Source organism: Gekko japonicus, unplaced genomic scaffold (assembly GCF_001447785.1).
Source record: "Gekko japonicus isolate JY-2015 unplaced genomic scaffold, Gekko_japonicus_V1.1 scaffold133, whole genome shotgun sequence".
In the NCBI taxonomy this organism is placed as follows: Eukaryota; Metazoa; Chordata; class Lepidosauria; order Squamata; family Gekkonidae; genus Gekko; species Gekko japonicus.
This window is the reverse complement of record NW_015171506.1, coordinates 1047093-1072083: the sequence shown is the minus strand read 5'-3', so window position 1 is coordinate 1072083 and position 24991 is coordinate 1047093. Positions and strand designations below refer to the sequence as shown.

At 42.0% G+C, this 24991-nt stretch overlaps 1 protein-coding gene across 1 annotated transcript in view; it reads right to left on the bottom strand.

Moving 5' to 3' along the window:
- Positions 1-9399: 9399 nt before the first annotated feature.
- SLC28A3 (solute carrier family 28 (concentrative nucleoside transporter), member 3) overlaps positions 9400-24991 on the bottom strand; it is an 84547-nt gene continuing 68955 nt past the window's right edge. Inside the window, exons 13-17 of the mRNA XM_015419267.1 lie at positions 24055-24252; positions 18391-18472; positions 13500-13598; positions 12264-12372; positions 9400-9523 (exon numbers count right to left, since the gene is read on the bottom strand). Coding sequence (XP_015274753.1) covers positions 9400-9523; positions 12264-12372; positions 13500-13598; positions 18391-18472; positions 24055-24252 — 612 coding nt within the window. The remainder of the gene's footprint in view (positions 9524-12263; positions 12373-13499; positions 13599-18390; positions 18473-24054; positions 24253-24991) is intronic.

Genomic DNA, 24991 nt, shown 5'->3' with positions numbered 1-24991 from the left:
CCCACTTCCTGGCACACTTTAAGCATATCAGAAAGAGAGGGATCCTTGCCCAATCCAGTTATTAAACAGCGACACTCCTGAGTAGCATTCTCTTTAGCTAACTTCTTCAAGAGTTCTACCTGAGCCTCTTCATTATGAATTTGACGCTTTAAAGCCTCCTGTAGTCTATTAATGAACTCAATGTAGGGCTCAGTGGCTTTTTGTCAAATACTAGAAAAAGTATGTAGTGGCTTGCCAGAGGCCAGAACTCGCTGAAAAGCTCAAAAGGCACATCCAGAAGAGACTTCTAGGGTAGCTGCGGGCAGGACTATCTGTTGAATGGGCTGAGCAAAGGCTCCATAACCATAAAGTTGTTCCACTGTATAAGCACCATTAGAGGCTTGCCCCCGGATATAACATTGTTGTTGGAACTCACTATCCCATACTACATACTGAGCCAGGGACAAAAGCATACGACATGTAGTTTTCCAGTCCTCTGGGACTAGCATGTGATTCCTCATTATAGCCTCCAACATCCCTTGACCATAAGTACTTTGTAACCCCATGTCTCGAATTCCCTTTCACAATTCTGTTAAAATGGGGTAAGAAAGGGGTTTGTATTCCACTATGTTATTACCAGCATTATCTTGGTTTCCGGTGAGATGCACCAGACACACAGATAACATTTCAGAAATCTCTTTAATTTCCTCTAAGGAAGGGTTCTGATTCTTTAAATGGTCCATAAGAACACTTTGCAGAGTGAGGTGTGAGGGCGGATGATGCTTATGTGGTGGATCCACTGGCGATGGCTTCTAAGGCGTCGAGGGTAAAGACTCTAAGGGTGTTGGTGCCAATGGCAGTGTTGGTGCTGAAGGCAGGAGGGGATAAAGAACAGGAGGCAGTGGTGGTTTGGGTAGAACTAATTGAGCCCCCTGGGAATAGGCTCTTCACTGCATTTAAGAGAAGCCAAAAAAGAGACAGGCGCTATAGCCTCGACTTCAAATCTGCACAGATACCAGGAATTTAACATTTCCACGGGAGCCCGAGGCTCTGCGTGAAAAGTCTTCCCAATCTTTTCCCAGTCCCTAAGTTTTAGGGAACCCTCCTCAGGGTACCAAGGACATTGTTTCTGAATTTCCACAAGCAGTTGGGTAAAGGACGCAGAAGACACGGACCGGCCGACCTTCTGGGCTAGAAACTGTAGTTCTTTCAAATGTTTCTGCTGCGGCAGTATTAATCTTCCACCCATACTCACCAATGAAGGGGTCGTAAAAATACGACGAGGAGTGCACTCAGGGGCCTATGCCAGGCATTGGTGAGAAGGATTCTTTCCTATGGGGAGGGGTCCCTGTTCGGGTGCCACTTGAAGTCTTGAAGGTTCAATAAGAACACAAAAGACACAGCTCTGCAGAATCTGTCTGACCCAGCCTGGACCAGCAGCGTTTTATTAAAGCTTTCCCCCCTTTCCCTCCCCCCTGCCATGTGTATCGAAAGCTACAAGCATAGTGTGAACTAAACTAACAGGAATGCGTGCTGTCGACACCCCACCTCCTTATCTCCCCCCCACCGTAGCCAAGTTGCTTCTCACAGCGATCTCAGCAGAGCTCAGCAGATGTTTACCGGTACCCTAGCACACTAATTCCCTTATCTCCCTGTGAAGACATAAATCTCCGGGCATGCCTCCAGAGAGTGCCGTCCCCAAATTTAGGAACTTTTGTTGCTCTTACTGTATACGTTGCCCTTGAACTGTACTTCACATGAGACATTATGCATGTTTTTCCGACATGGGGTTTATTTCCCCTTAAGCAAAATGTTGTCTTTGGAACAGCTCTTATGCCTTGATGCATTTTTGAGACTTTAAAAAAAATATATTCTCACAACTTTTTATTGTTGTAGCAAACATTCATTTGTTTCAAATACTCTGTCTTTGATACACATATGTGTAAATATACTTCACATTATTATATCCATGCCTTTTAAATAAGCATAGACCAGGCGTGGCCAAACTGTGGCTCGGGAGCTGCATGCGGCTCTTTCACACATATTGTGCCGCTCCTGGCAGGGTGGTTGGGGAAGCTAAATATCATTAGCAAACAAATATCATTGGACAAATAAATATCATGATCAATATCTGCTTTAACTTCTTTTGTTATTATTTTTGGCAGTCTCATTTAATGTTAATAAAAAGCAAATCTGCATATTTCCAAGTAAAAACGTGTAATATTTGTTCATGTCTTGCAGCTCTCAAACATCTGACATTTATTCTATGTGGCTCTTATGTTAAGCAAGTTTGGCCACCCCTGGCATAGACTTTAGTAACCTGGCACTATAGAGTAACTAAGCTGTAGTATACTGTAGGATTGCACTGTAAGAAGGTTAGGTAAGAATTGTCATTCCTTCTCCATGTAGTACAACTTGCGGCCCGTATCAGCTAGCTGTCGTTCTCCTCCGCCATCTTGGAGAGAAGCCCTGGTATAAGTTCATTCCTCGCACCTGACTGGATGACCTTGGGCAAGCCATAGTTCTGATAAGAGCTGTTCTTGAAAAACAGCAGTTTCTGTCAAGAGCTCTCTCAGCCCCACCCACCTCACAGGGTGTCTGTTGTGGGGAGGGGAAGGGAAAGGAGTTTGTAAGCCGCTCTGAGACACCTTTGGGTAGTGAAGGGCGGGGTATAAATCCAATCTCTTCTCTTCTTCTTTTCACATACAAGTTACATATTTGTGGAGTGGATTACAATGCCCTATTTAGCTCTGTTAAGTAGGTGAGCCCCTGGAAAGGGTTTTTTTTTAGCATATACAAGCTGAAAAGGGGTTCTTAGCATCTGCAGAGGATAAAACTATCATTATAGTGGGTGCACACACTATAAATAAAGAAAAACATGGCAATTACTCAGTTGAAATTGGATTTTACTCCATATGTATCTTTCACTGCCTCTGTTCTTATGGAGCTTAGCATTGCGCCATTCTGATACATTGTTTATATTTTCCCCCAGGGTCATATGCAAGTCTCATCTTAAATGTACAGCATGAAAACAAACAACCCTATCCATGGAGCATCACTGTCGTTGAAGAGATGGCTGTTTCTCCTTCAACTTCTGCTGAAAAATGTCTTAGACTTGTTTTTCTTGCAGACGGAGATTTCACACCCTACCAGATTGGAACAGTAGTATTAAATAAAAATCGCTACAGTTGCACCAAGGAGGTACCATGCTACATATGTTTTGTGGACTATTCCTCGACGTGGATTGTGTCACTCTCCATTCTCTCTGATGATATGCTATACTGACTAGTAGAGGTCAGCACAGTTGTTGGGCCAGAGTGTTTTAGCATCACCAAAAAATCAGTATGCAATATGCTCTTCAAATAAAAAAGTAATCAAAGCTATATCCCCTGACAATACTTTACCTGACCTCCAGATGTTGAGATGAACAACAGGCTTTATTGACCGCAATAGACCAGTACTGAATGATGAATCCAAATATCATCATCAAGATTTTGACTGTTCTGAATGTGTGTTGGTTGGGCAAGACTTGAGGGTGTTTTTTTTTTTTTTTTTGATAAGCATTCAGAAGATGCTTGGTTGCTGGGTTGTCATTACTGGAGCATTTCCTTTGCAGTTTACCAGCCAAAAGCATCCCCATTTGGATCAACTATTATCTCAGATTCAACAGAATATAAATCCTTAGACAAAATACCTATACTTGTTGCAGAGATGAAGGCTATAAAGAAATTTCCCTGATGAAATTCTGCCACCTAGTGCTTCGTTTCGAAATCATACTGGGATGTCACAAGTCTAGATAAAGTTCTTATAGTGAAATTCTGAGCCTTCAGTTACTTACTGGATTTACATCAATTTAGCAGTTAGAAATACCATAAATATGACAAGACTTGGTACTGACTTCATTTTATTTTGATCAAAACAGGACCTGGATCTTTCTTGGATTATATTTAGAAACCAACATTTTGTTTGCCAGTTTGGTGTAGTGGTTAGGAGCACAGACTCTAATATGAGAGAACTGGGTTTGATTCCCCACTTTTCCACATGCTGCTGGTGTGACCTTGGTTCAGTTACAAGTCGTTTCAGAGCTGTTTTCTCATGAGCAGTTCTCAAAAGAACTTTCTCAGCCTCATCTACCTCACAGGGTATCTGTTGTGGGGAGGGGAAGGGAAAGGAGATTGTAAGCCACTCTGTGAGACTCCTTCAGGTAGTGAAGGTGCGGTTAAAAAACCAATCTCTTCATCTAATTATCATGAACTTAATCATAATGATTCCAAAGTGGTAGATATATTCATGTATTCTAGCAAAATACACAGCAATATCTCATACTCACTTTGTCTGAATGGATTAGACCTTCGACTGGATTTTTTTTGAACACTAGTCTCCCTTTGTAACATTCCCCTCCCCTCCCTGGTATATCTTAACTTTATTTGCTGTAATCGTAGATCAGCCAAGATTGATATCTATAAAATAAATCCTAAATATTGTACACTTTTATGTGGCTAGCTCTGATGCACAGAAGCTTGTGCTGAAATAAATGTTGATCTTTAAAGGAGCTACTTGACTCATGTTGAATTGGAATGGTGTGTCTAGTATCAATTTTCACATCAGCATGAAATCTGGCAGGTTGTCTCCCTTCCAAGATCCTTTCTCAGTGTTTGATTTTGTGGAACAGCTGTTTGTGAACAAACAGATGGGGGAGGAAGGAGAGAGTTCTACTGCGCCACCTGAGTTATATGTGCATAGAAGCAGTGCATATCCTTTGGTGGACAGAGAATCAAGCTTGCTTCCAGCAAGTGAATATCACCTTCCAATCCATTGGCTGTATTTGCATAGCTCTTTATAAAAAGCTGAAATCCCTCCATTAGCTGTTGTAGAGAAGATGACTAAGAGCACAAGAACAACACTGCTGGATTAGACCAGTCACTAGTGGTCCATCTAGTGCAGCCTCTTGTCTCACACGGCAGCCAGCCTGTTATTATGGAGGGCCAACAAAAGGGCATATCCAAGGCCTTCTCCTGATGCTGCCTTCTAGTACTGATTTCAGAGGTTTTCTGCTTCTGAATGTGGAGGTTCCCTCTAGTTCCTATGCTTAGTAGATTGGAAGTGGAGAGGCTGGATTCAGTCTCTTGTCACCAAACTGTGGTTAGATAGGATTTCAGATGTTTAAAAGGGCTACTTTGCCACTGAGGAATCTGAACAAATACAGTGCATATAAGAAACGTGACTAGATGTTCTGAAGTTTCACTGGAGTGGGTAGCATTTTAAATAGTTCCTCCAGATTTATATTTTTCCTTGCACTTGACAGGTTAACCAAATTTAGTGTGGAATAATTTGGTAGGCGTTTCGTACAGAGCCAGCATGGTGTAGTGGTTAGAGTGCTGGACCAGGATGTAGGAGACCCAACTTTGAATCCCCACTCTGCCATGGAAACTTGCTGGTTGGCCTTGGGCCAGTCACACACACTCAGCCTAACTTACCTCACAGGGTTGCTGTGAGATAAATGGATCACAGGTGATGGATGTGAGACACTTTGGGTCCCCATTGGGGAGAAGGGAGGGGCATAACTGAAGTAAATAAATAAAATAAATATGTTGTTCTGAACTTGTCTAGCTCCACCCATAATCAATATAGACTGATAAACATATGTTTATATTTGTCTTTGTATTTATCAAGGCCACATGTATGTAGTGAACCAAAGGCTTTTCTTCTTTCTTTCTTCTGCAAAATAAAATAAGAAAATACTGAGATTTGCTTTTTTTTAAAACCCCCAAACATCAAGTCTTTCCAGAGGCAGTGTGAAATGCCAAGATGTGACTCATCTAGATAAGCAAATGCGTAGAGGAGATGTAAAATGGGCAAATTATAATTATAGCTGCAGTGTTTGTTGTCTTATACTTGCTTAGATCCTGCTGTGTTGCAAGTCTGTATGTATGCCCCAGTACTATTGCAGCATCTTTTGGTGGATCTGTTTCAATATTTTTAAACATGGGTAGTAAGATTTGTTGATTAAGACTTCATGTAATCAATCAGTTGCTGAGAAATTTTAATGTAAAGTGAGTGAGTTCACTACCTTGAAGGCACAAAGTAGTCTGTGTTTCCTAATCTGGCTTTTAAGAAACTTTGAAGCCTCACCCTGATCTGGATAGCCCAGGAAATCTTGTCAGATCTCGGAAGATAAGCAGGGCTGACCCTGGCAAGTATTTGGATGGAGACCACCAAAGAATTCCAGGGCTAGGAGGCAGAGGGAGGCAATCAAGCCACTGATCTGAATGTCCTCCATGCCCCAGTAGGAGTCGCCAGGGGTTGCCATGACTTCCAGGCATGGGTGTGTGCGTGCACACACATACACAGAAAAATGCAAAGATACCAAAAAACCCACTTGGAGCCTCTAAGATCATATTTTTTACTATGGATGGGGCCCATTATGGCTTTGGGGAGGAATGCTGAGAGAGATTAAAAAAACAAAAACTTACAAGAACTGGGTAAACTTAGGCCACCCAACTTTAACCTACTTTTTATGACAACATAAATAGTCAAAAATATCTTGGACACAGCTTCACAACACGCTTCATTTTATTAAGAAAAGAAATAAATCATTTGATTAATAATTTAACCTTAATATTTTTCATTTTATGCAATGACAAAACAAAATTAAAATTCTTATGCTCTCCTAAGTAAAGTCTTAATAAAGGGGGAAAATTAGACTGCTCTTTTTAAAATGACTGCAACAGGGGGGAAAAGAGCTGTTACCATTTTTTGCACACTTACATAAATACAGGTTATTATGCTCTTATTGAGAGGATTTATTTTCTGTCACACTGCAATAATTGTTACAGCACTTCTTCCCACAGATAGCATGCGTAGATATAGGCAAATATTGAATTGTAAACAAACTGCATCTTACATGCATGATCTGCATAACAAAATCCAGCAGTCAGGAGTTCAGGCAGGTGTAGGTGGAGTATAGAGAAGTGTTTGACCTTTCCGTTCCTGGAGCTTTTCCCTCTCAAAATCTTCTTAAGATGCTTTGTCCCTTCCACATTTCCTATGCTCATAACTGTAACCTCTATCAGCTGCTTTACATTAAAATCAGGGGAAAGTTACATGGAACTATTTTCAAACCCTCACTCAGCCATAAAGTTCACCCAGCTTTACCTACTTCAGAGGCCTGTAGTGAGCCTAAAATGAAGATGGGAGAACTGTGTATGCCAGCCTATGCTCCTTGGGGAAGATAGATGGCTAAAGAGATAGGCTGGGCGTCATAATGTGGTTCTATAAGGGCCCTTGGTTCCTACTGGTAGTTTATGTGTGATCTGGCTAAGAGCCACAAGTCCCCCAGTACATCTCACCTAGTGTTTTTTCGCCAGAATAAAAGTCAGAGTTAATTTTAAAAAAACAAACCCAAATAAACCACAATACCCACTGTTGAATGTCTAACTTCATTTGTACATTATGTCACATTGGAATAGGTTTTGGGAGATGTACATATTAAAATTATATTGTAATTCATGTAATGACAGAACCCATAAGTGCTTTTTGTTAAAGCTGAAAGTAAATAAAGCTGTAATCTTTAGCCTACTTCTTTGAAAGTAACTCCCAGTGAATAAAAGAGACAGTTCTGAGGAGAAAGATTATGGTATTAAGGACATTTTCTTTCAAAAGAGCACAAAATAGAATAACATTTTTAAAGCACCTGTGATGGACTGTCAATGGTTAATGCATAACAGAGGAACATATTGCAGAAAACATAAAGACCAACAATAAAAAAGTCTTCAAATACTTTAGCAGCAGAAAACCAGCTGGGAGGCAGTGGGGCCATTGGATGACCAAGGAGTAAAAGGATTACTAAAGGATGAAAGGGAAATGGCAGAGAAGCTGAATGCATTTCTTGCCTCTGTCTTCACTGTGGAAGATGGGAGGTGCTTGTCCACTCCAGAACTGTGGATTTCAGGAGGGGTGTCAAAAGAGTCAGATTAAGGTGACAAGAGATGAGGTTCTATGACTGGTGGACAAATTAAAAACTGACAGATCACCAGGCCCAGATGGTATACATCCAAGAGTTCTAAAAGAACTCAAATGTGAACTTGTAGATCTCCTGACAAAAATATGCAATCTATCACTAAAATCTGCTCCATTCCCAAAGACTGGAAGGTAGCCAATGAACCCCCATCTTTAAAAAAGTTTCCAGAGGAGATCCAGGAACTTACAGAAATAACGATTGAGGAGTGACATGATAGAGGTTTACAAAATTATGCATGGGATAGAGCAGGTAGAGAAAGAAGTCCTTTTCTCCCTTTGTCACAATACAAGAACTTGTACGCACTCAATGAAATTAATGAGCAGTAAAAAGTACTTCTTCACCCAAAGAGTACCGTAATTAACATGTGGAATTCACTGCTGCAAGAAATGTTGGTGGCTACAAGCATAGACAGGTTCAAAAGGGGATTGGATAAACATGTAGAGCACAGGTCTATCAGTGGCTATTAGCCACAAGGTATAGATGGAACACTATGTCTGGGGTGATGATGTTCTGTATTCTTGGTGCTTGGAGGGTAACAGTGGAAGAGCTTTTTGAGTTCTGGCCCCACTGGTAGACTTCCTGATGGCCCCTGGGTTTTGGCTGTTGTATGACACAGACTGGATAGGCCATTGGCCTGATCCAACATGGCTTCTCTTATGTTCTTATGTTCTCTTATGTTATGACCTGGTTGAATAGCAGAAACATCTACTTATTGACAATAAATCACTTGGTATTTGTGTGAATATGAAGATACCTCAGTTTTATTATCTGTTCACCTCATATATCCTCCACCTGATTACACCTGGCCTTTTCCCCTCCAAAAATAAACATTTTGTTTATTTTGAACTTTAAAAAGCCTCTTGTGTGCCATTTCAAAAGCAGAATATAAGAAGGTCTCTTCCAGGTAGGGGTATGTGTTTGTGTGTATCTATGCGACTGGGTGGGACAGCCTTAGACAAACATATAAGAAGAAAACAGATAAAAGGGCTGCTCAGCAAGAAAGAAGACAGCAGGGAAAATCCTGCATGTGAGGGTGAGATCGTCATAGCACTCCTCAGGAGAGGCATCAGATTATGAGTAGGAAGTAAGCAGGATTTTTTAAAACAGCTTTAAATAAATATTTGAAATATTTGGAACTGCTTTATATTTTTAAATATGTTCTTCATAATGACCTATTCTTGATATGACACAAGAGCTCATTAAGTGTTATGGAACATAGACACTTACTCAATAACGTCAAAGAAGCTGAAGAATTTGCACAAATCTGCCCTGTTAGCATAAACTAAAAACAAAACCAATCCTATTTGTAACAAGAAGGTAACTCCAGTAACTCCATTTCCATTTTGTCTTTCTCCCAGCACAGCAATCCAGTCCTTGTCTCTTATATAAAGTGCCTCAGTTTAAAATGAAGTAGTCCAACTGCAATTAAATGAGGGCGAGTCCAGTAGTTTACAACATCCTGCCAAGGATTTCAAGCTATGGTTTCCTTTTAGGAAGATTTCCGTGTGACTGTGTGCACTAACACTGGTGAAGAAGAGAAAAGAGGTTTTAATAATATGGTTAACATAATTTAGAACATGTTTAATTTGGGTGCTTTGACATAAAATCTATAGGTTGGCCAAACTGAGCCATAGCACTATGGCCAAATTAGTTTGGAAAGAGATAATTTATAAAAATTTGTTCTACTCAAGTCACTTATTTTTCTTATTGTTGCTTATTATTTTCACAATGATATTCAGGACATTTGGAATGTTTTTTCATCTTCAGGTCATGACTAAACTCTGGAACTATGTCTAGGCAGTTAGTAAAATATTAATTTTAGTCTCATAACTGATTTACTTCCTGGACCTTCTTCCTACTCACCTTTCTACCACTCAGCCTCTGTACCCATGATACATCCCTCTCCATATCATGCACTGTCCTGGTTGCACTCAGTTCCCATTATTCCTAGACTCTAGATGAAGGGTGCTTTTTAATCTAAACAGGCAAATCCTTCACAGAAGCTTAATTATATACCAACATTCTACTACTAATATATTCAAAAGTAAGACTATTTATGAACGTTCCATGATTCACAATACCAGACAACAGGTCGCTATCAGTGCTCCCTCTAAGCTGTGGAATCTTGTGAGCAAAAATTCTACTTTGTGAGCTGCTGGCATTAACGTTGTGAGTGAGCGATTTGGCTACTGCATAAATTAGTTTGCTCTGGAGCAATCCTTCCTGAGCTAAGACAAAACTGTGTGAGCTGGAGGCTAAAAAACTGTGAGCTAGCTCACACTAACTTAGCTTAGAGGGAACACTGATAGCTATTATGTTACAGAACTGAATGTGCACTGTTTAACCAGGTAAGGCAGCATTTAGACTGATGAGCTATCTGAAGCCAAAGTGCACAGAATATCTTCACGTAACAGTTTGGTGCATGGCTTGCTGTTTATTTTGTTTCTGGCAGCCTAAATCATCAATTGATACCAAAAATGCAAATTCCGCTAGGAAAAACACCATCAAAGATTGCCAGAATATATAAACTCTATTAAACAATTTCAGTCTCTTATATCACGAATTTAAAGTTGGTGGTGTCACAACATCAAAATAAGTGGATACTATAACTATAAATATAACTATAAACAAGGCATTGAAAATGTTTCGCAAAGGAAGCCTTTATGCCCACAGGAGTTCAATTTATTAATTAGTGTCCCTGCTTGATTTGGATTATTGTCTTGAACATTCCAGAGAGGTAGCCATATATGTCTTTTGCAGAAAAAATAAGCAGAAGACTTGTAGCACCTTGGAGACTAAAAACAAATTTCTTCAAGCATAAGCTTTCTTGGACTAGAGCCCACTTCTTCAGATATAATAAATACATCCTCATTATGCTGCCATTTTATGCAGGAGTTATGTATTACTCATGTGATATTATTAAGTTTCTGACTATCAAGTTACTGAAGAAACTGCAGTCCATTGACTGCCTCCCAGAAAATCCCATCTGGCCACTATATATTCTGCACAAAGACTGACAACACCACAGTATACATTGGTACCAAGCTTTGTTACTTTGTCCTCAGCCATAATTACTTCAGATTTGACAGCCACTTGTACCGTCAGGTTAATTGCATAGCCATGGATCCCCACATCGTCTCATGGTATGAAACCATATTCACAATCGTCTTAGCGCTTCCCCAGTCCTGCCAACTAATACCTTTCTTGTACTTATCAATGACATTTTCATCATCTATGGGAAGGAAGATCTCAAGAGGTTCCACTAGGATGTCAACAACGTCCATCGCATAATTCAGCAGTTTCATGATGGGCTCTCCCTTTTAAATTACATTGACTTGTCTTCCAGGTCAGTAAACAAGTATCTTAGGAGAGTGAAATATTCTCCCACTAGTTTCTGAATACTGCAATTTTTAATGTCAGATTTATTTGTTTATTCTTTTGTGTAGGGACTGACTTGTTTGTCCCATGGATTAACAGGTTTTATGTTATCAACCTTGCAATGCTGAACCAGGTCTTGGGATTTTCACTACCTTACCAAAGCTCAGGACTCCCTGCCCATTACAGGTGTTACCTAGTTTAGCATTAGTGAATGGCCCCTGTATTTTTTAAAATTGTACATAACCACCTTTCACTCTGTACTTACTGCATTACATGGCCTCTAACCCTGTGGCTTTTTTCTTCATACCACCTGCATAATATGACAACATAATGAGAATCCACTTACTGCATTTGAAGAAAGAGGCTCTAATTCATGACAGTTTATACTAGAATAATACTCTGTTAATCTTAAAGTGCCACAAGACTCATGATTCTTTGTGTTGATCACTGATGCGTTAGGCTGTGAAGGCTATAAAGCACATTGTATTCAGATAAGTAACAGGAATGGAGACATTTCTTAACATCTCTGTACTTGATGGTGCAGCCTTAAAGCTATCCTGGCTTTAGATAATGATATAGATATATAGCAGTAGGAACATTAAGGCATGACTTTATACCTTTTATAAAGAGCAACAGGCACGATGTTCAGATTACTAACTCTTGGTGTACATTTTGGGGAACATGGCTAGAAGCAGACCCAGTACTTCAGAATGTCAAATTTAAAAAACCAAAACCATTAATCAGACAATCTTCATGAGCACTGAGTTATAAGCCTGCATCCTATCCTTTCACAAAAGTAGCATGCTATCTTTGTCTCTGTCATGTAAGAGCAACACTGTAGACAAAATGTCTATAAACTGAAACCCAGGGTTTTTTAAATAATTACCTGTTAAACAGATTTAAGCAGCACGTAACCTTTTCTGTGCTGTTCGTAGTGGCATTGAAACCGCTTCCTAATACAACATTGCATGGATCTTCTGCAACAGATAATATTCCTGGAAACAAAACAGAAAGGCCACTTGCCTTAAGCAATAATAGTATGTCGGGTACAGTTGTATTGATCCACCCTGCTCTTGGTGCATGAATACCTGAGAAGTGGTGAGGATCCACATGTGTGTGAGGGGGCTCACACCCACACGCCTCTTTCTTTCTATGGTATGGGGTAGATATCTGCTGCTCAAACTAATCTGCCCTTCCCTTGCTGTCAGCAATTTGATGCACATGCTAGCTGCTGCACACTTCCTGCACACTTAACTCTCCCCTGCCTGTTAACTCTCTAGCCTAGTCAGGTGTTTTAGACTATGCATGGATAAAAGGCCAGGTGCTTGGATAAAAACCTTTTGGTCACAGTTTGTGATCTTTAAAGTGGAAAAAGAGATCTTTATTCAGTTACGTACTGGGAACCCAGATGCACAAGAAAATGGTCTTAGAACATTAAAAGAAACATAATACTGAGGCTAATAAGGTTTTACTGGTTGTATCTTTATATTCTTTGCCAAGAAATGGACACAAGCAAAACTGGAATGTTGAAACAGAGGCTGGTTGATGCAGACATCTTTCCATTTCTTCCCATTCCCAGTTCTTGGCTTGTGTGCCTTTCACAGAGTGTGTCTATTTTCCACATACTCCTGGTTACCTCTTGTGAATATTTATGTTCAGCATTTGTCAATTTTATTCCAGAGTTTAAATGTGTTGTTTGCTTATTCAGAAATGGAGAATAAATTCAAGCATACATGGGGACTTTTTTTGCAAACTGTGACCAATGGAGTCAGAAGGGTGTAACTTTGCTTAAGGTTGCACTGTGAAACACCAGAAGATCACCATCACTGATGCTTTCTCTTTCCTCTGTTTCTACTTCCATTCTTCTTCACCAATGCCTTCATGTTCTAAGCAGATGGTTGGGTTAGGATGAGTAGGTTAGAGGATTTTTGGTGAGGGAATTCCTTTCTAATTGCTGTTAGCCTGAATGTCTTTGTGAGCTAAATATGTCTTTTTAAACTGTCAACAAAATGTCAAGGAAGAAACTTCATCCTTGTAAAGAAGTAAAAATTATGTGAGGGGATTCCTGCAGCAATATTCAGATTGCTCCAAAAATATCTTGTGATATCTAGAGGTTGAATACCTGCAATGCAAGCAGTCATGAAGCAGGCCACAGTCCCAGCAATCATGGCTCTGATGGCACCCCCTGCAATGTCTCTTTTCCTGGAGGGAGCCATGGATGCTGAAGGAAACATTGGAAGACAAATTATGACAAGAGCAGAAATGTTTAGAACGTATCTGGCATTAACCCACACCTCCTATTGCAAACTGTATTATTCTATTTAAAACATTTGACTGCATTTCCATATGTTCATGCAATTTAACACAATCAATAAAACAAGAAAACACAGCCACACATCAAATTCTCTAAGCCACAATTCAAAAAGACAAACTACAATGCAAACAGAAATTAGCAGTTCAAGTATCCATCTATTTAAAATATGTTAGCCAGTTTAACCTCATAAAAACGTAACTGTCCACTTAATTCAAAGCCCTTAACTTCATTTTGTTGCTGCTCCTATGTCTGACAGCAGGTACTAGAGGATTTCAACCTCAGATAAGATTACAAGAGGTGTTGTGCAACTGTAGCCTAACAAGGCATTTTTCAAGAAGCCGGCCACCATATGCCCTAGCCAGGAAGTGGCCACAAAAGCCCTGATAGCTGATTACCTGGGAAAACTGACTGATAAATATGAGAAACTGCTACACTGTATTCCAGTTTTATCACTGTTGCCCCCCATAATTTGTTGTGCTTGTCCTTAGAGGATGAACTAGGGTCCCTGCACTGGAAGGCCTCTGTGATGGACTGTACTTGTTAAGAGGCTTAAAAGCATTGTACATAAAACTATAGGACTGTGAAGGGTTTATACTTCACAGAGCCGGAGAGCCTTGAGTGACAGGCTGCTCCAGGCAATCTGATTGAATGGTATCAGCTGAGCAAAGAAAGTCTTGTGAGGGCTGGATGAGGAGAACAGATTCTGATTCCCACCTTAACTGTGACAAGATGTGCTGAGATCATCTTAAACTAGCCCTGACACTGACATTCAAGTATCTTGTGCTGACAAAAAGTCAGAATTCATCCATGACTTAATATAAAGGAATTTCACATTACCCTTTTAAAGCCAGTTTGAAGCCGTTTTTGATCCGTCGTGGAGTAAACCGGTATAGGGCTGCCAATTCACACATGGCTTTCCCCTACCGGTAAACAGCTGGATCTGAAGCGGTTTGCCATTTCAGACTGCACTGCACTGCACTGCTTTTCCCCACTTTTTCCTGCCTTTTTTCACCTGCGCGGACGATCTCTGGCTTTTTTTTGAACGTTTGCTTTAGAGCGCCAGAGCGTTATAACACAACACTCCAGGCATTCCAATGGGGTTGCTATAACAATGTTTCGCTATTGTACTATAGCGCTATAGTGCTCTAAAGCGAACATTTTTTTAAAAACCGGAGATAGCCCGCGCGGGTGAAAACCGGCGGGAAAAAGCATTTTGGATCCAGGAGAAGAAACTGAAGACTACGTGGAAGTGGTTTACAGGTAAAACGGTTCAGCCCCGTTTCCTGATCGGGACAGAAGCACTTGTGTGTGAAAGTACAAATATATTCTGGTAGGGAACCGGTTCAAAAATGGTTCTGTCTGAAATGTCAGACCATAAACCGTTTGGGAACCCTTCCGGAACCGGAATATATCGCCTGTCTGGAATTCCTCATTGTCTTAACTCAGCATTAGCTGAAGGCAGTTTTGAACACAGACAGCGAACTAAGAAAAAGTTTGGCAAGGAGATTTGAGTAGCATAAGAAGTCTCCCATTCAGGCCAAAGGAAGAGGGCATAAATCTTCTAGGGAGAGAAGAAGAACCCCTACTCAGTTAAACAGGCAAAGTTATCTCTGAGGAATACTGAGATTCCCTGGTTTAGTGTGATTGGATACAGAGTTGCGAGAATTAAAAAAAAAAAAAAAAAAGGACACGGTACAACTTTTTTCCAAAAATGAAAAGAGACAAGCAGGACTTGAACAGGCAATTTCCTGATAACAAGGCAAGCACACTGGCACTAGGCTATAGGCTGCCCCTTGCAATTGGCATGAGAAAAGGAGGTAAAGAAGGCTAGGGAGAAAGGGAGAAAACCTTTCCCCCCACACTGCCACTACACTAGGGAGCAGTGTTCCCTCTAAGCTGAGTTAGTGTGAGCTAGCTCACAGTTTTTTTAGCCTCCGGCTCACACTTTTTGGCTTAGCTCAGGAAGGATGGCTCCAGAGCCAACTAATTTATGCAGTAGCCAACTCGCTCGCTCACAACTTTAATGCCAGTAGCTCACAAAGTAGAATTTTTGCTCACAGGACTCCACAGCTTAGAGGGAGGTGAAGAAGGCTTCAGTGATTTTGGCCCAGATGGGTCCAAACAAAAAATAAAAATGAGAAAACACTATTGGTATGAGGATGGTCTGCGAGAAGTTGCAGCGCACACTTGGGGAACAACAAGTACACCGGTGGGAACAAATAGCAAAAAGAGGGGTGGGGTGGGGTGGGGGTTTAATGAAAGATGAAAGACGTGTGCCTCCAACCCCCCACAGGAATTTTGGAGATTACCAACATGTGCACCACCTGGTGGAAAGTGGTTGAATCAATTGTCTTCTTGCGGATAAAGAGCAGAGAGGGGGCTAAGAGCAGTTGTAACCACATTCGGGTGTGCTGGCGGGACGCTGCAAGTGCGATGGAGTCCAAACGATTGGGCCATAAAATGGTGCAGACAGTGGAAATTATAACAGTGCAGTAGGAGAGTGAATCTGAAAGAGGTGTGGACATCTTCTGAGGAGGCGGTGTGGGAGTGTCCCCAAACCAGTGGAAAATACCAATGCAGATTTACCTTTGAAAGTCAGTTAACAATCTCAAGAAGATTTCTGGTGTTCCAAGAGAAGGGGTTTGGTTACTGGGGTTAGTGTACCAGCCTTCCGGGCACAAAACAGAGTCTGCTATTGTACAAATAAAGTGAAGTCGAGTGGTTTGGGAAAACCCAGGAACAAAAACATCACAAAATAAGGAACCATCGTAACTGTGAATAATTCAAGAAACTCTCACTAGCCTGATCTATAGGAATAAGACTTTATGCCTATACTATTTTACCTTAGTATTTTCAGTCCCTGACTTCACCTAATCTTTCCCCTTGTTGTTAAACATTCCAGGCTCCCTCCTCATATTCAGCTATTATACTATATTAGCTTGTGACTTTTTAGCTTATTTTTGCTAAATGCTATTCCCAGATCACTTACCTTAACTCTCTTCCTCGACATAATTTGCAAAAGAGTTGTCATATGACTACTTATGAGTTTCTGGAAGTACATTAATATTTATAATCCCCCCACCCCCTGGTTGTATTGCAGAAGGAGTACTGGGGCCTTGCTTCACTTAGACAGCTACTGGGAACCTTCCATTGTTTAGCTTAGACAAGTAATAAAATGCTTTTATCTTCAAGGCTAAAGGCTACCTTACAAGGAAGAGCCAGTTTAATATGTTTTCCGCTTGTGCATTGTATCATCAGGGTCCACAGTTCTGGACTTGGTAAGCAGCTTAAAATAATGTGGTTTTCATAAGGAAAGGAGGGGGAGGGACTTGTCTTGGATGTCAGAAAGAACTTTGGAGATGTTCAGAGCTCTGAAGCACAGTGGAAGATCTCCATTTTCCTCTTCAGCTGAAGTTTAAGAGCAATAACACCAAGGCAAGTGGAGTGCAAAAATACAGAGGAAAGAGGCATTTCCTTTCATTCAAACTCAAGTCATACTTTCCTTTCTGGATACATTAAAGAGACTGTCTCAACAACACTATACCAGGAAAGATTTTCCCCCAGACTTGTTTTAAAGCAATGTCCTGCTCCCTGCAGTTAGGTTGCCTTTACAGAGATGCTGGACCAAGACAAGGTCCAGAAAGCTTGTCCTTAGTGGACCTGTTGATCTAGCAAGGCAAGCCTTAACTTAAGTAGGCTGAGAGGTTATTGGGCCCAGCTGCATTGCCAGCAGGTGCTAGAGCCCATGAGGCTGTGCTGTCCTCTGGCCAGGATCCCGTGAGGAAGTATTAGGAGCACTGTTCTAGATCCACAGTGGGGTTGCATGCAGCCAGTCTGGCACTTCATCTCCTTTGCACTACCTTCTACCACTGCTGTTTCTTCAGAGTGGGAATGGGTCCTGGGGGGCTATGGGCTGAGGTTCACATTCTGCCCTGTGGAGGCCGATGGCAAGGCATTATTTGCAGGCTCTGGCAGGGTGGCCTTTGGTACCGCTGGAAAATTGTCAGCAGGTATCTCTGCCATGCCATGCCCACCAATGTTCTAAGCTGTGGAGTCTTGTGAGCAAAAATTCTACTTTGTGAGCTACTGGCATTAAAGTTGTGAGCAAACGATTTGGCTGCTGCATAAATGAGCTTGCTCTGGAGCTATCCTTCCTGAGCTAAGACAAAAATGTGTGAGTTGGAAGCTAAAAAACTGTGAGCTAGCTCACATTAACTCAGCTTAGAGGGAACACTGATGCCCACCCTCATCCCACTGGTCCTCCTTGGCTGGTCTTGACTCCTTGGGCTCTTCTCATGAGAGCTCTGAGTCAGAGTCACTGGGTTGGTCAGGGGGGGGGTCATGACAAACAGTGGAAAAATTTTTAGTGGAAAAAATTGGCTGTTCATGGCTTCTGTAGGAATGGAGGACAATTTTGTATATTATAAAAGTGCATGACTAGAGATCCTGAACCAGAGAAAAACCTCTGTGTGGAATCAGCTGGTGTTGTGCTGCATTTTGAATGTGCACTGAGTGCCTCTGATGTGCAGCATGACATCACGAATGATACCCTGATTTCCTTTCCAGATCCAAATTTGTGAGAAGGTGGGGGACTGTCCCATTAACTGGTATAGGGTGAAACTGCTCAGTATGATGAGGGAATTTGAGGATCCATTTGCCCAATATAAATCTCCAAATGAGAAAAATGTACTGTACTTACTTAGACCTCCAATTACCATTCCCAGGGAGCCAAAGTTTGCAAATCCACAAAGGGCATAGGTGGCAATGGTTTCAGATCGGATCTAAAAATCAAATAAATGGGGAGGGAACTTATTTAAATTCTTTAATCATGTAAAGTTTCATGACCTGTTAACACTGCTTCTTGTTTTTTGATAACACAGGGCAAATGTGCAATAACAAGTCGTATGGCGATAAAACACAGTCATATCTGCATCTCACTAATGTGGCTGTGGCAAAGTGCTAAATTCCAGAGGGTTTCCAAAGGTACTTTGTTGCATGCCTTGATTAATAGCAGATTTCTGTAAGACTCCTATGCAAGGGGATATTTTGGGTCCTACATGGGAAACATCTATAGAAGCCCATCTATAGATTGCCATGTAAATACAGAAGGAAGTATGTGAATGTGTGATCATATCTGACAATCCATACATGGACTTCACAAGATTTCTCACAGCAGGGGAGAGGGAGTTCAAAATCAAAATGTGGACTCTCAGCCAGGGCACCCAGTAGTTAAGCCCCACCACTCAGCATGAGCAGAGAGATGGGGTGGCTCAGAACCCTAAGTCCACTGAACACCCAAACCCCAGCAGGGGACAGAATTCCACAATCAGGAGGTTATGGGTCCTCAGCTGAGGAACCCAGTAAATAAGCCCCTCTGCTTGGTGTGAGCAGAGAGACTGGGTGGCTCAGAGTCCTATGTCCACCTAACACCCAAACTCCAGCAGGAGAGAGGAGTTCACAATTAGGAGGGAATAAATGAATGTGCTCTGCTAGCCTGCTTTTAACAAGTTCCCTGCCTCTAGGTTTAACTGCCAACAGAGGAGAAGGTGTGCAGCTGAGCTGATATATAGCTTTCTGATCCCATAGAGCAGAATGGGAACTCTGTTACTGGCAGCCAGCAGTGCCTGTTAAGCTTTGAAGGGCGCCTATTGGTGTTTCAAAGGCTGGAGAATTCTGTCCCCTGTTGCTTTGGAGTTTTGTAAACAGTCTGGAAATGAATCTATTCAGAAACAACCACAAACAGCAACAAGGTTCATGGAATGCTTGTGCTGGTCGCCCTTCCACGAATATCACTTTGTGAACCATGAACCAGACAAAATTCATGACGAACTTTGATTTGTGAGCCCGTTCATGACCAACCCTATCCATGAACAGTGATTCCTCTTGCTAACTACTTTTAAATCTCTGAAAAGCAATGGTATATTTGCAGCCTTAGAAACACAGTCATGGTCCATTATCAGCATCCTAAATTGAGCGGTCCCAGACTCTTCAGTCTTTCCTTATAGGAAAGGTACTTCCATCCCTTAATCACCTTGGTTGCCCGCTTCTGTACTTTTTCCAGCTCTGTGATGTCCTTTTTGAGATGTAGTGATCAGAATTGCATACAGTATTCCAAATGGAATCACACACAATAGATCTATACAAAGTCATTATAATATTGGCTGTTTTATTTTCAGTCACTTTTCTCACAGAGTTCACCTTTTTCACTGCTGCAGCACACTGGGTTGACATTTTCATTGAGTTATCATACTTTGGTCACATTATGGCTGTGGTCACACGCACTAAATAATCCACTTTCAATGCACTTTCCAACTTGATTTTGCCAGTTCACACAGTCAAATCCAGTTGGAAAGTGCACTGGCAATGGATTGAAAGTGGATTATTTAGTGTGTGTGACTGCAGCCTATGAGAAGACAGAAGTCACTGGAAAAGACAATACTGCTAGGAAAAGTAGAAGGCAGCAAGAAAAGAAGACGATTCAACATGAGATGGATTGACTCAATCAGGAAAGCCCTGGCTCTCAGTTTGCAAAACCTGAGAATGGCTGTTAACAACTGGACATTTTGGAGGTCATTAATTCATAGAATTGCCATAAGGCAGAAGTGACATCCGCCATGACCCCAAGATCACTTTCCCTCTCAGTTTCAACAACTTCAGACCCCATTAGTATGTACTTAAAGTTGAAGGTTTTTTGTTCCAGGATGCATCATCTTACACTTACCTATGCTGAACATTTGCCACATTGTTGCCCACTTATCCAAGTTGTGGAACTTCTCCGGGAGAACTTCACAGCCAGCGTCAGTTTTCATCATTCTTAATATATTTTTTTTGTCATCTGCAAACTTGGCCACTACACCACATACCCGCAGTTTCAGTTGAATAGCACTGAAAGCAATACTGATCCTTGTGAGACACCACTGTTTACTTCCCTTCATTGCCAGAACTGTCTATGTATTCCCACTCTCTGCTTCCTTTCATTTAACCAATTTTTAATTCTTGAAAGGTCCTGTCTCGATAAGCATATGGAGCGGAGGTCCATCAGTGGCTATTAGCCACAAGATATAGATAGGGGCTCTGGGGCAAGTGATGCTCTGTCTTTTTGGTGCTTGGGGGGGTCAACAGTGGGAGGGCTTTTAATGTCCTGGCCCCACTGGTGGACCTCCTGATGGCACTGGTATTTCTGGCCACTGTGTGATACAGAGTGTTGGGCTGGATGGGCCTTTGGCCTGATCCAACATTGGTGTCTCTTATGTTCTTATGTTCTTATGTACCTTGTTCAAAGTATTTTGAATGTCAAAGTATATAATGTCTCCAAGGTCTCTGTAACATACATGTTGCTTCACTTTTTCAAACAACTTTAAAAGTTTGGTGAAGCAGTATCTGTAGGATCCAATCCATATTGTTTAGCCGGACATTTTGGTTAAACAAGTAAAATATTCAACTGTTTTATCAAATGCCCAAAGGAAGGAGATCAGTACTATATATAATGATACAGCATTGCTTTCCCTATTAAAAATCTTTTGCAGCTTGACTGTGGATTTTGCAAAGTCAGGAGCAAAAGCATTCTTCTTCAAGGTAAGTCTGTTATGAAAGAGATCATCTTAGTTCAAGGAGAGAGATAGCAGTATGAGCATGTCCACTCATTCCTGCCTGCTGTTCCCTGCTTGCAATGAAATCATCTTAGTGCTTCAGTTGATTAGATGCACATTTGTGCCCCCTCATGTTGTTAAGGAGCAATTTGTAGATATTTCTTCTCTCTGTGTGCATATACAGGAGAATACATTTCAAGGCCTTGTTTGGGCTCCTTTTTTCCTGGAAATGTTTGAAAGGCAGGAAACCTTATTGTTACAGGTTATGGGGGTGGAAACACAGCAATGTACTGTGTTGTCGACAGAAATGCTTGTACCTGGTTTTGTTGGAGGATTCTGAGGGCAAGCAAATTAAAACTGAACATTCCAAGTTCTTGTGTCACTGTGGCATTATATTTGTCCTGAAAACTAGTTATGGAATTGTCAAACTATAGAATAATTTCTAATACTAGGAACCAGGGTGAGGAAGCACAACAAGATACTAGTTGAAGCCTAGGGAAAGGGTTTTCCTAGGTCATCTCCACCCCACTCTGGTTTCCATGATTTGTTAAATCTGATTTGAGGGCTGATTCATGGAAGTTTTTTGGAATGTCAAGAAATGGGTTGAAAGAATCCAAGGTGATGTTTTTCACTTATGATGATGATATCATCCCTAGTGCTTCATCACTGGCATAGTTTGTGGTGAAGCAATAAGACAGCCTCTTTACCTTGAACAAGATGCAGCACAGATCACTGCCACCCTCACTTTCTCAGAGGGTCATGTGAAGCAGCCCACAGTTCAAGCTCAGTCTGAAATTGTTTATTCAGTTAAATCTGTGATAAAATATGATCTTTTAGCCAGGGAATCTTATATCCAGGTCCTAAAAACACTGTAAATCTCCATAGGAATAAGTGGTGGTAGAGAAGAATCTTCTCCAGCTGTCCTCCATTCCATATAAGGATTAAGAGTTGACCTGTAAAACTACCTTCTGAGATGTCAGACTTCTTCAAGTTCCCTGCTTAGTTAAACACTGTTCCCTCTCCTTGCAGCGTGCTTGGGTAACAATTCAAATAACAAATAAAATAATACTTAGAATAACAAAGCATGATGCCACAGCTGATAGACTATTTCCCTTCCTGGGACACATGAAGATGGGGGGAATTTTTACCAGGAAAATGGCCCCTGGGGAAAGGACAAAGCCAGACTGCCTGCTAGGTGTGTCTAGGCCATTGCCTAGAAGTCCAATCTTTGGCATACTTGGAGGTATGCCAAGGCAAGCCTCCCTGAACTGGTGACCTATGGCCTGTCACAGGAAGTGGCATGCAGATTGGTGCGGCACCACTCAGCAGAGATGGGTATCTGGTAGAGGCCACCACTGCTGCTGACTGCTTGGCCAGGGGGACATGTCTGGTGTTGGGGCTGCTGCGGGGCCCATCCAGGTGGCACAGCTGCAGCTCTTGGCCCACCCTGACCAGCCCGACATGCTGCGGCTGGGTGGGATGTGGGGGCAGCGGGCTGGCTCGGCTGGTGCTGAGGGGAGAGCGTGAGAGCAATGGTGCTCAGCTCTTCCCTGCCTGGCCAGCAGGGGAGGGAGGAAAGGCCGAGGAGGGAGGGAGGGAGGGAAGGAGGCAGATGCTCGGCCTTGTTCCGCTCGCGGCACCCCGCCCCGGCGCAAGGAAGGAGGAAGCCCCAACTGGCACTCAACTAGGTGCTCCCCGCCAGGCCCACACATTGCGCCCCTTGTGCATGCGCACATCCCGCCTCATGCGCTCGATGGACGTGGCTGGCCGCTTCTCCCATCTTACAGCACCAAGTGAGGAAAGGGTGCCAAATCATGTTAATGACCTCGGCAGGGCGGCAGGCCAAGGGCCAACGGAGTGAAGCAGGGCTTTTGATGAGGGGGAAAGGGGGCAGGGCGACAGGCCATTTTGGCACCCTTCTATGCTCGCACCGTTAGGCAACTGCCTTACCTCACCTTATGAAAGTGCTGGGCCTGCCTGTGTCCTTTCCATGGTGTGGACAGGACACCAGGATAGCCTGGCCTAAGGTGCAGAAAACTCTTGGGGTGGCCCTGGGAAAGGACTAAGCATCTCCCCCCCAACAAGATTTCCTGATACAAAGTCTAGATTGGCCTTTAGCTTCACTCCGAAATATCCCTTTTCTTCTTTAATTAGGAAGACTCTGTATGATTTGAATAGTCACGCCTTGGTCTTCCTAGACTGCTCTTGTAAAGTCATTGGCCCAGAAGTATATCCCCTGCACTGTCCGAGTTCTTTTCAGATAGGTAGAAAAACCAAGGTCTAAGGCAGTTTTCTTCCTTATAAAATGGCTTCTGAATGGTCAGCCAGCAACAACAATCTTTATTATCTTTCTTTGTCTGTAGATTCAGGTGGGTAACTGTGCTGGTCTGAAGTAGTAGAACAAAGTTTGAGTCCAGTGACAACTTTAAGACCAACAAAGTTTTATTCAAGGTATGAACTTTCATGTGCATGTACACTTCCTCAGATACTTTTTAATCTTTGTCTGTGTTTCCTTCCAACCTGTCCCCTTGTTTCTACGAGAGATATTATGCCATAGAGCTCATATTGTGTGCTGTGAGGTAACAGGATTAAATAGATTTTTTAAAAAAAGATTCACTTTACTAACTGGCTCCACTGCTATAATAATACAGTTCCAGCAAAAGTGGCTTCTAATTTACAGATTACTTTTATCTGATATGTGTGATGCCCCTGGAATCTCTAAGGAAGTTCTAATACAGCATATATATCTATAAAAAATAAAAAACACTACTTACACTCATATATTGCTTCTTGCCATCAATGTACATTGCTCCTCCTTCCTTCCTCTGCTGGATAAATTTGGCAAGCTGTTCGTAAGCCACAAATTCATTGAAGAAAGTCTTGTAACCTATGAGTCCACCAACAATAAAACTATCTTCCCAGTCTACTCCCATCATGAAAGAAAATGGCATGAAGACATAGGAACAAATGATCTACAGAAACACGAGAAAAGAGAAGGTAAGACATAAAGCCCACAAGATTTGTTGATCACATATTCACTTATTCGCAGAACAGTTTCTTGAACTGTCAACAGGAGCCAAGATGTGGCGGATATATCCTCCACTAACTGAAGCTTCTTAGGCAACCATAAAGGGATATTCCTTATGCAACTATCTAGCCTCAAAGTTATGAGGGCATGTTCTTTGTTAACTTAAAAATAAGCAAAGATTGCAGGTTTCTCAGCAAGTACAATTGGTACAAAGCTGAACATCAGAGGCTTCAAGGGTCACTGAATGTCACCAAAAGGATACATGATAGAGATATATGAAATTATAAATTGTGCAGAAAGAATACGTAAAAAGAACTTACCCTCTCCAAGCTAGGGTTGTGAACTACAGATTGGGAAATTCTAGAGATGTGGGGTAGTGCTTGGGGAGCATGGAGTTTTTTTTGGGGGGCGAGTTAAGTAGGGTTGTGATCAGGGGTAGAAAAAGAGCTAGGGGAACTCATTAGCATAACTCATTAGCATATGCCACACCCCCTGACATTACCAGAAGTGTGTCATAAGGCCACACACCCTGCCATCACCGGAAGTGTGTCATAAGGCCACACACCCCGCCCCCAACGGTCCCAGCTGCCGGCGCCGGCCTTGCAGCTCCACTGCCAAGCCCCATGAGGGGCCCGGCGGTGGACCTACAAGGCCGGCGGGAGTGCAAGGAAGCCCCGCGAAGG